Below are 17,766 nucleotides of genomic sequence, written 5' to 3'. Positions count from 1 at the left end.
CACCAACGTTCAAATCACACACTTCATACACTGTGGATAAGGCATCAAGACAGCTGCTGTTTGGTATCCGTACTATAAGGAGGATTGACAGAATCGAGGTTGCCGCCGGTTCTTGCACTTTTAGACATATCCAGCGGTTTGAAATTTTGGTCTCTCAAACTATTCGTTCTTTGGAAATCAATTACTAATATAAAATTATCACCCTTATTCTTGTTTACGACGAATGCAAGATTCGTTCGAAAGCGATTCGAACGAATAGTAAGCCCATTTGACTTTGCTGTCGTAAACGGGAATACTTTCGAACGAATATCGCATTCGTCGTAAACAAGAATCGTAAATCATCGGTTGTTCATTCAATTGAAGCAATAGATATTATATTATTGAATGATTTTTATTTACTTTATTATGTGATTACATATACATACCAATTTTTGTTTGATCGTGCACACAAAAAGGTACATATAGGAGAACTAGTTTTTGTCATAGTTTGAATGAAACAAATTATGTCAAGTTTCTACTTATAAAATGAATTCAAGTTCAATGGGATACCACTATTGGTGCCCTGCCTAAATAACTAGCCGAAACACCGTACACTACGCTACTTGAGGTGGAATTCCTCATCTAAAATTAAACGGTTAGTACTGACTGCCACTGCTGGAAAAGGGAGAAGCGGAAAACAAAAGTTTTTGTTTTTAGAATTATGTCACTCTACCTGTGAGATCAGACTCAATTTTGCTGTGTCCCCTTTTATCAAGGAGATTAAGCGAACTCTCTCATGTTTGTTTCCTATTTTTGTCAAGAACTTTTATCTTATGTTGCATCCACTCATCTTACAGATAAAAGAAACATTTGCGTGAGAAAAATATATTTCGTTTACACCAGATTATAATAACCAGCAGAACAAAAGAATGGATTCATTTATTGTAAGAAAGTCGTTTTGCAATTGCTAAATTTAACAACATTTGCTTTCTAAAATCGGAACGTAAACATAGCTTAAGCCTTTACTTAATTGTATTATGTTCTAAGCAAGACTGCTTCTCCCTTAATATTTGACGATCAAACGATTGCAATTTCCATTCATTGGAAATGAAATGATATTTTCACATCATCAAATAAGCGTTCTTCGTGGCGGAGTATGTATGCATTAGTGTGTGTATATTAAAATGTAAACCTACATCCCAAAGCAGCAAATGATGGTCGTCACTCTAGTCCTCTACGCTCTCATTGCGATCAGGCGAGTGGTCATTGTTTTTGGGCGAACCAGAACGTGACTTGTCTCGTTTATCGGCAGAGTGAGAACGATCGCGGGATCCACGCGATCGGGAGCGCGAACGTGAATGTGACCGGGACCGGGAACGGGACTTGTTGTCCTTGGATTTGGATCGACTGCGCGAACGACGCTCCGACTTGGAACGAGAACGCGAGTGAGAATCGCGTTTCGCCGACCGAGAGCGGGATTTTGACTTGGAGTCACGTTCGCGGGACTTGCTGTGAAAAGAAATAGCGGAAAAATAAAAAATAAACCGTTAATGACGAGTACCCATCGCGATATGAGTGAGAGATCTAGTGGCTTAGAGACACTTACTTTGAACGAGAACGGGATCGCGAGCGTGATTTTTCCGGAGATTTGGACTTGGACTTTGAGCGGCTGCGAGACTTGGACCGACTGCGCGAAGATCGTCGCGATCGGGAGCGGGATCGAGAACGGCGGCGAGACCGCGATCTTGACCGGCTACTCGACGATCGAGACCGTCCACGCCCGTTTCGACCACCGGCGCGTCCATTGCGATCTTCCACCAGCCGGATACGTCGTCCGTTCAGTTCAGTATCGTCCAGTTTCTCAATCGCGGTCTTCATATCGGAGCTTGAAGCAAATTCAACGACACTGAAAAGAGAAGGTCATTGAATGCGGTTGGATTTTATTCCACAGTACAATCTTACCCTTCGTTCTTGCGTTGCTTGTGAGCATCGGCGTAAGTTACTTCTCCGGCTTGACGCATATAGTCTTTCAGATCCTATATTACCATTGGTTGAGACGAAACAAAAAATGTACGAAAAGCAAAAATTAGTGATGTACCGGGTTAGTTCTGAAGATTCATAACAATGTCTCGCATCTAACTACGCATATCGTTTCAATTATCTTGGTACAGATAAACCTGCTATCAACGACAAACTACATTCTGTGTGTGAGATAGGGAACTGATCAACTATTGAGCATTCGTGTCATAATGAAAAGAATCTTTTTTCGTTGTGTAATATTTGCTTGGCGATGTTTGGGGGTTTCTCATCCGTCCTTGTTGGTACATCTTCTACAAGGTGTATCGCTTCTTGTTCGTTAAGTTTGGACTTCCGGCTCTTTTGGCTTGCAGGCATTCAAGCATCGATAGGCATCTATCTGGTCTTCTTCAGTGGCATCAGTCATCTCTTTTTTACTTGGTCACTCCACGGGGACTCTTAGTTCTGGCTCACTCGTATTTCAAGCTGATCAACAGCTAAATCTTTTTTATGTTTCAGCATTTCCTTGGCTCTCCGTTGTTGCATTCTTTCGATTCTTTCCATTATGAACAAATTCCCTGAACCTTCACTTTCACGCGATATCTTTTTTCTTTTTGATTTCTTAGCGACATTTTAAAACAAAAAAAGCAATGTAGGATAGTTAGTTGTACTGTGAAATAATTTGTTCTTGCTTGGCTGTTTTTTTTTTGTTTAGAAAAAAGAAATGTATCTAATGAAAGTGAATAAAAATCGACCTTTACCTTTGGGCCGGGACACTCCCTTCTTGGGTGGGACTGTCGCACGAGTGCCTCACAGAAAAACCTTAGGGAATATGTGGCCATTTTCTCGGTCGCTCGGAGTTCCACGCTAACGATGCAGCACTTAGTGGGTTTCGTGCGCTCATCATCGCCATTCAACGTCAGATCGTCTAAGAGTGGGTAATTCCAAACCGTGATAGGGCAAGTGGTATTGGTTTTTAATTGGATTCTTTGAATGACAAGTCCTCGTCAAACATCGCATCGGGTTCAACTCGACGTAGGCAAAGGATGGAATGTGTGCTGTACAAATGTGTGAACGAAATAAAAAAAAACGGAAACATGTTCCACACGGATGATAACCGTTGCGAGCAGGTGGAAGCGTCTGGCTGTCGGCGAGGAACTGCGATGATGGTAACGAGCACTGGTTGGCAACTTAAAGTAGGTTTGGCAGTCCTGGACCCTGTCAGGAGATAGTCCCATTCTCTCCCTCTTTTTCTCCCTGTATCTATAGCTCTCTATACGGGCGACCTCTACTCTCTCATGCTTTCACGCGTCCTCTCTGAGACCGGGTGGGGCGCGCATCAGTGTATTGGTTTGATCTTTAAATTTAGTTTAAAAGTTCAGAAAGTTAATAAAAATGATACAGTTTAGTGTAGGGTGTGATACTGAGTCATTTTCACCTAAAAACACGTATTACTGTCAGCATGGGGTCTTGCATCGGTAGAAATCGTTATGCTTATTTTGTAATGCATGACCAAGAATGATCCGTTTGGTGAATTACTTGTACAAAAATTTAAACGCAAGATCGTTATAATATTAACGCTGCCATACCGATGTATCCCAAATTACAGTAAAGCTGGTTTAATGCTGCCAACTGGTGACTGTTAAAAAGGTGCAATCAAACGAGTTTAATGGTACGGTGAGAGCCTTTGTAAAGCTTATGCAGTATTTCGTGATGCCAGTTTATATGTAGCCATTTTTATTGTTGCTAGTTGACTTTTTTGTCTCTGCTAATCTCTGGTTAAAAACGATAGGTATTACTATCTGCTATTTCGAATTACTTCTGATCAGCTCTTAAACACACTAGCGCATCCGGGCGGCAACTATAGAATTACATTTGAATAGATCGTTCAATTTTACATAACCTAAACGCTCGATATGGAGGTCTGGTCTCTTCAAAGGAACATTATCAAGCCTAGTATTTAAATTCGAGCTGTTCGTACTCGTAATGCTTGCGATAGCAATAAAAAATGTCTGGACTATTGAAAAAGTAAGCAATTTTCTAATTAAATAATCTTAAACCTAACGATTGATAACAGCAAGTAAACTGTAGGTTGTTTTATTAGTCGAATTCGACTCAAATTCCCTCTATCAAATTCCGATGCCAATAGATTTCAAAACAAAAGCTTATCCCCGTTAAATTCACGTTATGATTGAGAATTTCACATTAACTTGAAAAGCGTTACATAAAATAAGCATCGTACTTCAAACGTACAAGCAACACATGCAAACAGTTGTGTGAGTTTAGCGAAAATCACTCAGTCATTGATCGTTAAAAGAGAGTTGTACTTTTAGGTAATCTAGTGAGAAGTGAACACTTTCATGACCCGAAAGTGTTCATCCTGACAGTGAATAGTACACGTCGGTGGAAGGTTCCGATTTGGTTTGAGGAAATATTCATTCCTGAAGACACGGCCATGGAAATTAATACCTCTCCTCGGGTATAAATGCTAACAGTCAAGTGAATAGCGATTCGACCTCCGAACCACGGATGATGATAGTCAACCTTGCAATGTGACAAAAATGTTCGCGTTTCTCAATAGGGATGAAACGGGTCCGTCAGAAAGAGTGACATCCATCAGCGGTGGTGTCTCACACAGTAAGCGGCCATTTGCTGTTGGTTAGGAGATCATTTTGGAACGAACGTGTGTAGCCTTCTCCCATCATCATCTCGTGGTCGCTTTGCTTAGGGCATTTGAGTGTCTTCCTGTCAGATTCTGTGTGTCTCCCTCTCTCTCTCATTCTTCACTGCAAACCCCAGATTATGAAACGAGGGTTGCCTTCAGGAAAAGATAACATAATAATAATTTTACTATATTTGTTGTTCTTTTCGATGGAGAGTCTGTGATTTTAGTGTTCATTATAGTTAGACTTTTGAGCATATACAGTTCAACATATACAGAAGAACGGGGTTTAAATGGGGGTTTGAAGTTGGTTAAGTTAAAAATAAAGGAAATTAGGATGCACAACTACCGACTTAGTAAAACAAAAACCAAACGTATTGCATGCATAACTACGTTGGTAACGGCGCCAGCAGACAATGTCGATTAGAACGAACGAAGCCAATTTTTCCAACGATGCAACCGAACTGTAAGTATTCTCAGTCCTCTTTTGACAGATCTGTCCATCCATGTCCAGCAGTTTATTTCAGGTGCATCCGATTAATATGCCATCAGTTGAGATGCCTTTTCGAGTGTTTCCAGTTACCATGCTATGGGAATCGTTGCCCACTATCGAGAAATTGCCACCGGTTGTCATTACGGGTTGTCCTTCTATCAAATCAAAGGATGCTCTCGTCGTCTCTTCAAGCCTTTTCCTTCTTGAATTATATTGTTGGATTGTGTGCCTGCCAGATTCCCAGTTCGACCCAAGCGTTTACTCCACGGTTCAACCAGTATGCCATATGTTGCGTCCACTCTTTCAAATATGCCTCTTCCTCAAGTGCCTTTCTGGTGCGAGCGCTTGTTCTTGAAAAATTAGGCATTCGTCCGTACCCCTCGACATTGTTTGCGCAAACCGTGTCAGATAACAAAAAGAAAAACAAAAATAAAGACACTATCGCGCGTTCACATAAGGTGATTTATATAGCATTATTTGAGCACGCGATTTGTAACTCCGCGATTTGTGTTTATTCTAGCCAGATGATAAGAAAAATCTATCACTCTCTAGTAAACAGGAATTAAAATAGAGGTTTGATCTTTCCATTACATTCCGTGTTTTCATATTGTTCATATTGGGTGACAGTACGACGTTAACATTGCATAAGAGCCACTAAGCAAAGTTGATGTTGGGAAATTCAAAGTAGAAAAAAATAGTTTTGTAAGCTTTACCAAATTTCATTGACTGGAATAACACACAAATAACAGAGCTTCTTCAAAACTAACGCACTTTAACAAGAAAGATCCAATTATTGGCCTAAAATATATTTCATATGCTTTTACGTTATTCGGCAAGAAAACGATAAATCTTTCTTGTTAATCTGTGAGAGTAGAACAATACAACACCCATTTTAGGACTTTTTCATTAGGTTCTAACTGCACATGAGAGATTCTCTTTGTTTACTTTCTCGAAAGACAGTTTTTAGCTGAATACGTGAATATGGTCGAGTAGTAGGACTAAATAATCAAACAGAATACCGACGGCAACGTTATATAAACATCAGTTAGTGCTTTTAAAACACTGCCAGAGGAATAAGAAATAGAATAAAAACCAGGAATGTGTACCCAAATACTGCTTCAAATAATTCTATAGATTCGCTCTTAACAATGGTGGAATTTTCATTTGCACTTCTTCCATGCTATAATAAAGTTCCAGCTCCAGGTCTAGTCAGAATTAAATTCAATTTGGTAAAGAATTTGCCTGACCTTGTCAAAAGACGCTGGTACTGCCGCCATAATCTTAACTGTCCCATGTACTATAGGATTTCTTATACACATGAGACAATTATTCGTAGAGTGACAATGCATAACTTATTCAACAAGTTATTCTGTGCAAGACTGCTTGACTGGAGACAAATGAGAGTTATCACAATTCCAAACCGCGAATCATAACCTCCGATCATAACTCGTATCGACCGATTGCAATACTATCCTGCATCAGGAAATTGCTGGAAAAAATTATCCTACGACGTCTCGACAATTGGGTTGAGGCGAACGGATTGCCTTTAGATACCCAGTTTGTTTTTCGGAGGGAAACGGGACCGAATGATTACCAGGCGCTACTTTCGTCAGGCTCTTGTTTAAGCCCCCTTCTCTACAATTTTTGCGTGAATGACACTGATAATTGTATTGTCAGCACATACAATATAAGGCAACTTGCAGATGATGGGATGGTTTGTGTTACAGGACCAAGTTATAAATTTACAACCATTGCAAGATAGAGAGGACAATTGATCCATTTTGGCTTAGAAGCTTAGAATTTCTCTACGGAGAAAACAGAGTTGGTCGCTTTTTTCAAGGAAGCATGATCCATCTCAACTTCAGCTCAAGTTTATTGGGAAAACGATAGCCCAAATCCCTTTCAAATAGCTCGAAATTTGGTTCGATAAAGATACGCGGCGACGCCACATTAGGTATCTGATAACAAAGTGTCAACAAAGAATACATTATCTTCGCACAAAAACAATGACCTGATAAGATTGCATCAAGCAACGATGCTTTCAGTAATGGTATATGGGTGCTTCTGTTTCCGTTCAAATGCGAACACTCACAGTATAAAACTGGAACAAATACAGTATCATTGCTTATGAATTGCCTTGGGTTGTAAGTAGTCGACTCATACGATGAGTCTCGAAGTACTAGCGGGAGTTCTTCCTTTAAAAGAGCAATTCTGATTTCCTCGAATTTACTAAATCGATGTGAGGTTACGAATCAACTAGTAATTGAAAATGTTGAAAGACTTTCTAGAACTCGCCTCTGTCTATATAGCCGAACTAGCGGCAGTTCACTATATTTTACAAATATTTAAAAGATTACCCCCAATCCATTATTTCATACTCACGGATAGTCTCAGCACAATTGAAGCTCTACGCTCAACGATTCGTTCTTTTTGGGGAAGATACGGGAGTATCTGAATAACATAACAAGAAAATGTTATCAATTTACCTTAGTGTGGGTCTACACCCATTCAAGCAATGAGAAAGCTAATAATGTAACCAAGATTGGTCCCCTTAGATGGTGAAATATATGAAAGAACCAACGCTTTCAATGAATTTCATAGCGCTTCTCGTCAGAGGATGCTTGCTAGTTGGTTAACATCTTGGGACAATGGAGATCTGAGGCGGTGGCTACGTTCAATGGCATAGTTCCAAGGGTTGGGTGAAGGTCGTGACTTCATTAGTGTGATGTCTCGGACTCATTTGCAATCATTATACTTTTGATGCGCATCTCCGCTGTATTGGGCTCGCAGAGGTAATGATTGTGGTTGCGGAGAGGGGTTATCACAACATTGAGCATGTTGTTTGGTCGTGAAATGAATATCGTGAAGCCAGATCCCAATTAGATTCATTCGAGGAGAAACAATCCAGGTTTCTGTTAGACCGTTGTTTTTCAACCTTTTTCGTTCCAAGTACGCACTTCCGAATATTGATCCCCATAATATATGTAAATTGTTTCACTACACAGTCAGAAAAAAAAATATTTTCAATTGGATGACCACCATACTTTTACAATCAAATTTGTTCCTGAGCACTCTAAGCAACTACCTCAATTCTTGACACTCTGAAACAATATATAAAGACGAATATCCGACGGGAATTTTAGGATAATAAGTTAAAATGTCCCGCATAATTCGCCCCTTGTCATAGTCTAATTTACCCTTGGCGGTGAATTCACCCCCGGTTGAAAACCACTGTGTTAGATACATCCTGGCTTAGCGCAATTCCCTATACATTGAACTTGTCTATATTTTTCGAAAACAGTGTCTATCAAAATTTGATTACATTAATACAAATTTGAGAGACTGCGGCTGTGATTGAGCTTTTAATTGTGTCCCGATTTTTTCTACATAGAGATAACTTTAACACAGCGCTCAAAGGCGAGTATACCTGCAGCGGCTACACGTCAAAATAGGGACAATATGGTAGCACTAAGGGCGGTCGATAAAAAAAACGTTTTCGGAGTAAAAAACGTACTCGTGGAAGTATAGGGGAGCAACAGGCAAGTTTTACAAAATTGTCAACATAAGGAGGAAAAGCGACACGTCATGACCAAGCAACAGCAGGAACGGAAATCTGTTGACAGATCGTACCGGTAAAATTGTTATTATTTGAAGGACAAGTAAATGAGAATGCAAAATATGGATTGAAGAACCAGTTGAGGATCCAGTCACATTTGAAGGTGCGCGCCAAAGGCTATTCGAGGACTAAAAAACGGTAAGACTATTAGGAAGGACGGGGTTCAGCTCGAATTTCTATGTCGGAAATGATCAACTGTACGGAGCAATCCATTGCGTGATCGACGTGATTCGAGAAAATAATGCCTTCAAAATAATTGAATTGTATTATCCTTTTTACAAAGAAAGACCATAAACTCAAACGAGTGTAACAACTATCGAGAAGCACTAATCCTCAATACTTTCAATAATATACTCTCCCACATTCTGTTTAACAGACTGGATAGTCAGTGGTAGTCCCGTACCAACGCACACAGGCTTCCGTTCTAGACAGTCAACCACAGTCAAACCGATGCAAGTGTGTGAATTTTAACCGTCGAATGAATGTTTTATTAAATGGCACATTGGAAACTATTATAAATTGCATCATTCCGCAAAAAAGAACTGCATAAGGTGTGCCTCAAGCTGGTCCCAAAACAGTTAGAATGTCTGATCGTTCGTAAGTTCTTAGCGAATACAATGTGGAAAATCTTCTATAATCACCCTACATTCTCGATCTAACCTTGATCGATTATTTTTTGTCGGGTTGAAAACCGCAGTCAAAACAGTCGTTTCACAGCATGGACACTATTCAAATGGTCATAACTTCTTAAGCTGGATTCTCATAAATTTTTGATTCATTCGTCCAGCATTTTAAAAAGGTGCTTCTGGATTTAAGGATGTCTTGGCTTTTTATAGCAGGTTTGATTAAATGACATTACGCGAAACTGGCTCGAAAAATGTGTGTTGAATCGCGTACCGGGGAAAATTTCACTAATGGAATTTAAATTAAAGGAAGTATACGAGAAGCTCAAACGGAATACAGATTTTTTTTAAATACTTCAGAATGAGCCCAGAAGATTATAGTAAGTTATTGAAACTCATCCGTCCAAAGCTGGGAGGGTTAGAAGTCCAGGAATTCGCTTGGCAATAACACAGGTATCTCACTACTGGTGACTCGCAAGCATCAATAGCTTTGCAATTTACGCAGCATGTATCATTCGTGACACAATATAAGCTATTTGGGAAGTGTTATCAACAATATATTTGCCGGAAGCTACCGTTCAAATGTGAAATAAAATCGCCTTTGAACGTTTCGAAATGTACACCATTGGTTCGGGTTTATGAATGGTAAACCCATAAAATATAAAAATTGACCACATCTTGGAACTCAGTTATATAACTAAAAAAAATATTTTTCTTTTGTTCTTCTTATATGTAACGCCAACTGTAGATTGCAATCTTAACCCAAACACACTTATTGAGATATCTGACGTTTCATGCGCCTTTTTACACTATAGTGTCTAGAACTCGGTCCAGAAGCTGTTTTTTCCTCCCAATTTCCTCCGCAAACAATTTATTCACTTCCAAATTAAAATGTCGAAGCAGCTCAATACTAATGCGGATTGTGAAGACTATAGACATATGTGGATACCTATATACTATACTACTTCTTGGCAAGAAACATTTCAATCAAATCAGCCGGAATTCTTGTCTAGTTTTCGCCAGAATAGCGCCTCAAATAAAATCGGTTGCTTCGTTTGTTTCGGAATTCTGGTAAAAATCAATCAGAACTCCACCTCACAGTTACACGTCAACAATTGAATTTTATTGATACACCAGAGATCTTGTACGATCGACCCTGCAAAAGACATAGACAGACACTGCCCATAAAAGCATAAGAGTCCCATATTGAAAAACAGCAAGCCGAGAAAACCGCCGTTGAAGATTTACATTCTCATTGAGCCTTATGGATGGGACAAACATGTTTTGATATTTTTTCGATATTTTCTAAACAAACCTGGTCATCTTATTTGTGCATTGTGATTCAGTGGTAATACAGAATACAATCCAACAGATAACTCATTTTCGACAAAAATCCATATGGGACTCTTATGCTTTTATGGGCAGCACACTACCAATACATATGAAAAAATATTTTTTCAAGATATTAACAGAAAAAGAAAGTAAACAAGGCGCTCTCATTTGCAGATAGAACCGTATTTAATTTTACTTGGGCTGATGGAACACATTTCTCTTTTGGACAGAAAGTGAAAACCACAGCTGGTCGGTGTTAAGTCAGACCGGACTAAGTGACAAAACATTGATTTCGAGAAAAACGAGTTTAAAGTTTGAATCTCAGCATCCTTCACATTATGATTGGAAATTAATTTTTACCATAATTCATGTTTATTGTAACATATTTCAAATCTGACAAAAGTCAAATGTAGCTGACGATATTCTTTATCCAGTGCTATCATTATCTCATTTTTTTATGTTTTGCGACTTAGTTCGGTCTGACTTAACACCGACCAGCTCCAGTTTAAACTTTTAATACCTCAACCAATCCAATTTAAACTAGGGTAGGTGCACAGTTAAACGTGGAAAAAAAGATACACGTAACAAAGTGAGACTGTTCGCAACAGTCGGCTGCTACAGGGTCTCTGGAACAGGAAGAGGTGGTCTAGTTGAAAAAAGGTTTATAAAAAAGTGCTATTCAACACGTGACTAGTCTTCCTGCCCCTTTATACATATACAAAACTACGTGGGGGTGCTTGCGGACCACACTCTTCAGATAGATGGGAGGGGTGGTGTCCATTGAAGGATACAACTACACTAGGTGGTAAAAATCGTCTTCATCCACATACCTGCCAGCTAACGCGCGACGAAAGATTCTCCACAGTCAGTCGGTACTCGGTTCTCAGCGGTGGTCCATATCGCGAACTATTCCTGGAATTGCTGCTATTTCTAGTAACCGACAAATGGTAGTAAAAGAAGAAAGACAAGCATCAAACGACTGTTCTGCGGGGCCTCACTGGAACCGACTCGGTTGGTCGTCCTACTTGCTTCTCTTTTATCATTTAAAGTCCGATTCAGACGATACATCAGCTTCCGTCAACGAAAAAGAACGTCAACGTTCCATTTAGAAGTTATTTACGTTTCTCGTGTGCCCGTTCGCATGTTTCGTACGTCAAAACGTTCCGTACCGTGATGATGTGTGTGAATGCTTCTATTTAACTGTATGTAACTAAATTTGACGTTCCGTTGACGTTTTATGTACCGGTGACGGAACCCTGACGTGTCGTGTGAATCGCCCTTAAGCCGTTCTTGCCCGATACTCACTTATCATAGCGCCCTCCTCCTCCTCCACGGCGATCATATCGATCGTAACGATCGTGCTCACGACGACCACCGGGTCCACGTGCCGTCCCTCTGGCCGGTTCAACGACCACTCTGTAAATATAAGAGAAAATACACGGTATAGGTTAAAACCTGTGGGAGTGTTGCCTAACGAGTAATTAGTCAATTTGGGCAGTATTAGGGAAGGTGCCAAGGTACTCTCACTTCAAGGAGAATACACTCAGGGTTATTTTACGCGATTTTTCTGCGCGTTTTTTACGCGGATTTTGAAATTTACGAGGTTTTTATTTAATATGTATTGACGTATTGATCTGTTGTTTGTAATCGGTACTGCCAGTACGGTGTTGACAGAATCGAGGCTGCCCAAGGCCGGCATCCGAAGGGTCTGCTCATAAGCCCTTTTCGTCTCGGACTTACTGTGTGCCAGAGTGGATTGCCCTACAATTCTCAAACGTATAGATTTACGAGCCCGCATTCGAGAACTACGTAAACCCACTACGGTCGTAATAGTGCAGTTACCAGGATTTCAGCGAGTTGCTCCAGCATTTGACTTCCACTTGTCGAGTAATACGATTAAAGTTATGCTAGAAGTAACCATCATTAGAAGAATCAAGGTCTGTTGGTGCAGGTACAAAAAATAAACTATTTCGTAAATTAGGAACCGTCCATAAATTACGTAACACTTTTAGGGGAGCGGAGTTGCGACCAGCTGACATATTAGAGGAAATAAGGTAGAACGTTACGTAACTTCTTTTTGCTGAAGAAAAAAATGACGAATTTGTTATGTACTAAGCTACCTATAATTGCAAGTCAGTCCCATGTAGCTAGGGAATCCCATAGAACATTGGGACTGACTTGCGATTAGGGACAGTAAGGGAGACGGGATAAAGAAACTTGTGACCGTTCGTTAAATGGCGGGAGGAGGAAGTCAATTTTTGGTAATTTGCGCGATACGTAATTTTTGAATGGCTCTTTACCGGTCTATAATCAACGGAATGCGTATAAATTGGCGTCAATATCTTTGTTTCGTTTCCAGCAACCAATATAACAGAAAATATTAGCATTCTTCCTTGTCCTGATACTAGGTGTAAACCAACAGAATGCCGTATTCAATAAAATTACAATTACAAATACCTAAGAACGGTATATTACATCCGTTCGAGTGCAATTTGAACTCAAATCGAATTCCCAATTATTGCACGGCTTCAGCTTAGTAGGGCGATAAAAGAAACAAGGTAAAAGTAAGCGCATTATCCCAGCTCAGATATATTAAAATTTCAGATTGATTTTACTCTTTACTGGCGGTAGAGCAAAAGTTTAAAAGCTTTTATCGACTTTTCTCGACAACACTGCGATCAATATTTGACAAACAACTGCTCACTGTTAATTACGGTCACAAATGTTACTTTCTTGTTTGTCAATGCAATACACCGAAACAGTCAGTCTCAGTGCTACATTTATGCAAATCTGTCTTTTTTACTTTAAACCTGTGTTACACCAGTTGAAAAACAAATTTAGCTATAAAATTACGTTCAGCAATGTTGGATCGAAAATTAAAAATTCGCGTAGAATTACTATATTTGAACAAAACCCACAATCGTTCCATTTTACTCGAAACCAAAACGAAACACAAAAAGCATTTTGATGAACATATCAAACACGTCAATCCTTCGTCCCTCGATACGATTGGTAGACAGCCCATCCTGTGTTCGTGTACAAACTAGGTATAAAGGAAATTCGTCCAAAAAATATTTCAACCACTAGCAATCTCGCACTGGACAGAACTAACCTGGTTTTTTGTGGCCTCTCTTGATTTCGATCAGACCTGTATGCATTAACGAACGAGAGGGAAATGAATACGAAAAACTAGATTAATTCCATACCAAGTCAAGTTGACATGTTTCTTGGAAAAATTACCGGCACACGTCCCAACGGAGGCAGCAATTCATTTGATTATGGCACTCAATTCGATCAAAATTTGTTTGAAATAAGTAGCTTCTCCCTTGCTCTACTCTACCACATATTTCAAACAAAACTTGAAACCACGCATGCTTAGTTGATAACGTGTTCGAGCAAATTCGACAATTGCAACAAGACGCCTCCGATTTACTTACCTTTCGCCTAGTAGCTCCTTCCCGTTCAACTCATACACGGCATCATCGGCATCCCGATAATCCTCAAATTCCTAAAACAATGTTAAAACATAGGTCAATACCACAAATTTTTTCATAACATTTTTCAACTTACCACAAATCCATATCCGTTCTTGATCAAAATATCACGGGTCCTCCCGTAACCCTTGAAGAACCTCTCCAAATCTCGTTCTCGGACTCCGTACGGCAATCCCCCGACGTAAACGCGCGAACCAACCATTTTCTACTGCTTTGAATGGCTGCAACCAAAACATTTTGCGAAATTAAAAACGGAAAAACCAAAAAACGAAAAGTTAGCAAATCAACATGGCGGCTGCCATTCATTTTTCCACGATGACACGACGGCATCCCGCATCGATGCCGCATAACGGCGAAAGCAAATAACCCAAAAAGCACCTCAAACTCGCTTAATGTCTATTTTTCGAAAAACTTGAACTTACTTCACTTTTGCACTCTTTCCCTGCTGTTTAAATTTGGTTTTTGCTAGCGTAAATCACTTTTTCTCTTCAATTATGCAGCACAAACTGGTTTCAGCAAAAATTCAAAATGGATACCGACTATGATCGGACGAAAGCGCAACACCACTCACATCCAAACTCTCGCTGCTCCAAATCACGAATGAACGAAACGAACGATGAAGGGCAAGGCAAACACAAACGAACCGAACTTATTATTGGCTACCAAGAAATATGACAGTTGTGGGTAGCCAATATCCGGGGCAACGTTGCCAGATATGCCTATTTTGGTTGACTATACTAGAAAAAAACTCGAGATAAAGCTGCAAGAACTCCATTTTGAAGCGATAAATTCCACGGATCAGGGTTCGCTATCCAAAGCGAATCTAGTCGAACATGTATCAACGTCGTTGATCTATCTATAAAAACGAATCCAGTCGAACATCTGCCTATTTATTAGCATTGGTCTCTCTTTCTCTTTTTAGAGCCTCTAAAACTATTGATTTTTCATAACTATACCGAGATCTATACCGTCTAATACTGATTTTTTATATAATAAAATTTTCTAATATTACAAATAGACCGAATGTTGCTGGAGTAATGTATCTTTAAACAGTAACTATTTTTTCCAATCAAATCATTCGAAAATTGGTTTGAATTCAGTCCGGCACAATAAACGGGTGAAATCGTTGAATTTCTATTACATATTAAAATGAACTATTAACCACCAATTACTTCTTTGTAATCGCAAATCAGACACTGCAAATAATCCACACATGAAACTCAAGTCATTAAACACTTAGATCCTTGCTTAGATCTTATGTGTTCGAAACTTAATATTCTTTGAAAACTCGTTAATTCCGACAGATGCCAAACTTAAATTTCATATTCATGGCGCATTAAATATTCCGGTTGCAGTTGAAAATCAAAATAATGAACTTGCGTCTTTCGATTTTTCTCCTATTTTCTGTGTGTGGAACTAAAGCGCAACTGGTGTAGATGATGCGCAAGTTCATTCTTTAATATGTACACAAGATGCGCATTAGTTGCCCATCTCTGCAAATACGAAAAAACAAAGGCGCAAGTACAATTTGTCGATTTTCAGCTGTAACCACAATACAACTGTCTGAAAGATGGTTATTGAATGTAATGCACATAGTAATAAATTGTATCAACTTGAATATCCTTATGAAAGGCATGTGTATAAATCCAAATTTCTTAATGGGGAGAATATTTTTTGTTTTAATATAGATTTAAAACCTTGTTTAAAACACTAGATATTTCAATTTAAGCTAATCCCAACAAACAACGAAAGCTACAAGCATTTGATCCGAGAGAATAAGCTGAACAAGAGCCTTTTAATCCATTATCCAGCTAAATTGTTTGCTAGGATATTTTGCTTTATTTGAAAATAAAATATAACTTAACTTATAACCTATTTGCAAATAACAATGTTCTTGAAATAAGTTTTTTTCTCCTCTGCTGAACGTAACTTACTGTATAGGTTCATCCATTTGAAAAGAAGCTGGCACATTTTCTTTATTCTGTAATAAACAATCGGGTAATAATTTATAATTATATATCACTTATTATCCAAAATATGCCGATAAAATCCGGAATTAATATTGCACAGCAGTTCCCTGATAGAATTTTACAATAGCATTTACCCTACAAACAATCATAAAACAATAAATATTATAGTTATTACTGTTTACACATTGTTGGATGCAAAGTTCTCACAGTAGATTTACAATAAAATTTCATGTAACATTAAATTTCACTGTTCAGCAAAAAACTGATACAGTGCATTCACATTAAATTTTACTGTTTTCGAGAAAAAAATGTATGGAGAAAAATTGATTTTTTTAATGTTAAGATACATAACCAGCCCCCTTTTTCGCTGTAAAAGTCTATTTTACATTGAAATTTACTGTAAAAACGTTAAAGTTTATTGTTTTTGTATTGTAGCATAACATTAAAACTTACTGTAAATTATTGTAAAATTACTGTACTGTCACAGTGAAAATCATGGTTATGTTACTGTACATTTCTATTCCGGTTGCTAATGATGTTGTGGAAAAGTGAACTTTTATTTAAGTGTGTCAACACTTAGTGATGCCGAATTTGTCAAAACCACGGATTCCATGTGCGATGACGGTTTCAAGTGTAATTTTATTGAATAACAAATGTAAAATTTTTGAATGTTCAGTGTGGCTTCAAACTTAAATTGACGTCAACATTTCATAAGGCATTATATACAATATGCTGATGTTGAGAAAATGGCGTCTGAAAAATTACCTCGTACTTTATAGTCCCATTTATGAACATGAGCTTCATTTAAGCACCAAACAACTCAATGCCGTGTTAAATTAACCATTTTTTTCCGAATAATATACCAGATTTATTAAAAAAAATGTATTTTGAACGATTTTTGTACGTAAATGTTTTGGTCCCTTTTGAAATATCGCACTGGTTTTGTGCCCTCGCCCATAATCCCTTTTCGGCGAGACGTTAGCTTATAGTGCATGCGGGTGAACCCTTTTGTTTACAGCAAATGATTATGTGACGTTTATTTTGAACCCTTTCTTGGTGTTGGAATGTTTTTGTACTCTTTTCAAGTATAGTCATTTTCATTAAGAAAAGGGCCTATACATTTTTTTTCCGTTCCATTTTTTGGTGTAAATGAATCATTAATTTTTGAGGGGAAGTGAAAGAGAACATAAACAAAACAAATTATTTTGCTTATGTACCTTCTTGGTAATCTATTATTTCGCCAACAGCCAGGCTTCAGAGTCGACTTATTTAAGGTGTGTATGAAGCTTTGTTAGTGTCCATTTGAAGGAAGTATTAACCGGAATTGTTTACGTTTAGTTTATGGCCCACTTGAAATGTTCTCGTCGAAATATTATGTCTCGAATCTCTTCGGAAAAAATGTAAATTATTTACAGCGGAGGTTACAAACAGGGTAGGCTGTGGTTGTCATGTGGTATATGTTTTTTGTGTACCCAACATCTCGCTTCAGTCCATCATTTTGCATCCCGTTTTTTTGCTTACCTCGCGCCACAAAGAGCTTCGTGTATAAGTAGTTGGAAATACTTACAAAAAGTCGAACGT

At 38.6% G+C, this 17,766-nt stretch overlaps 1 protein-coding gene across 2 annotated transcripts; it reads right to left on the bottom strand.

Annotated features, from left to right (window-relative positions):
- Positions 1-372: 372 nt before the first annotated feature.
- Positions 373-14,827, bottom strand: LOC131677760 (serine-arginine protein 55). 2 transcript variants are annotated; one of them, XM_058957785.1, is made up of 9 exons: positions 14,638-14,827; positions 14,292-14,436; positions 14,159-14,229; positions 13,834-13,869; positions 12,027-12,137; positions 11,552-11,651; positions 1,942-2,015; positions 1,586-1,885; positions 373-1,488 (listed from the first exon to the last, which is right to left on the bottom strand). In XM_058957785.1, exons 2-9 carry the CDS (start codon positions 14,415-14,417, stop codon positions 1,206-1,208), a joined length of 1,101 nt encoding a protein of 366 aa, XP_058813768.1. In that variant the 5' UTR covers positions 14,418-14,436; positions 14,638-14,827; the 3' UTR covers positions 373-1,205. The 2 variants fall into 2 exon arrangements, with proteins under 2 accessions (XP_058813768.1, XP_058813769.1); XM_058957786.1 differs by lacking the exon at positions 13,834-13,869.
- Between the last annotated feature and the right edge of the window lie 2,939 nt (positions 14,828-17,766).

Source organism: Topomyia yanbarensis, chromosome 1 (assembly GCF_030247195.1).
Source record: "Topomyia yanbarensis strain Yona2022 chromosome 1, ASM3024719v1, whole genome shotgun sequence".
NCBI classification, from domain to species: domain Eukaryota; kingdom Metazoa; phylum Arthropoda; class Insecta; order Diptera; family Culicidae; genus Topomyia; species Topomyia yanbarensis.
The sequence above is the reverse complement of the archived record's forward strand: the minus strand, read 5'-3'. Positions and strand labels throughout refer to the sequence as shown.

What these genes read in the sequence shown, in the direction of transcription:
- LOC131677760 (XM_058957785.1), bottom strand. Translation starts at nt 14,417, where the DNA reads ATGGTTGGTTCGCGCGTTTACGTCGGGGGATTGCCGTACGGAGTCCGA. An exon ending in AAGGAGCTACTAGGCGAAAG is followed by an intron (nt 13,870 to 14,158) that starts GTAAGTAAATCG and finishes TAATGCATACAG; the next exon opens with GTCTGATCGAAATCAAGAGA. An exon ending in CGTCGCGCGTTAGCTGGCAG is followed by an intron (nt 2,016 to 11,551) that starts GTATGTGGATGA and finishes ATGGTAATATAG; the next exon opens with GATCTGAAAGACTATATGCG.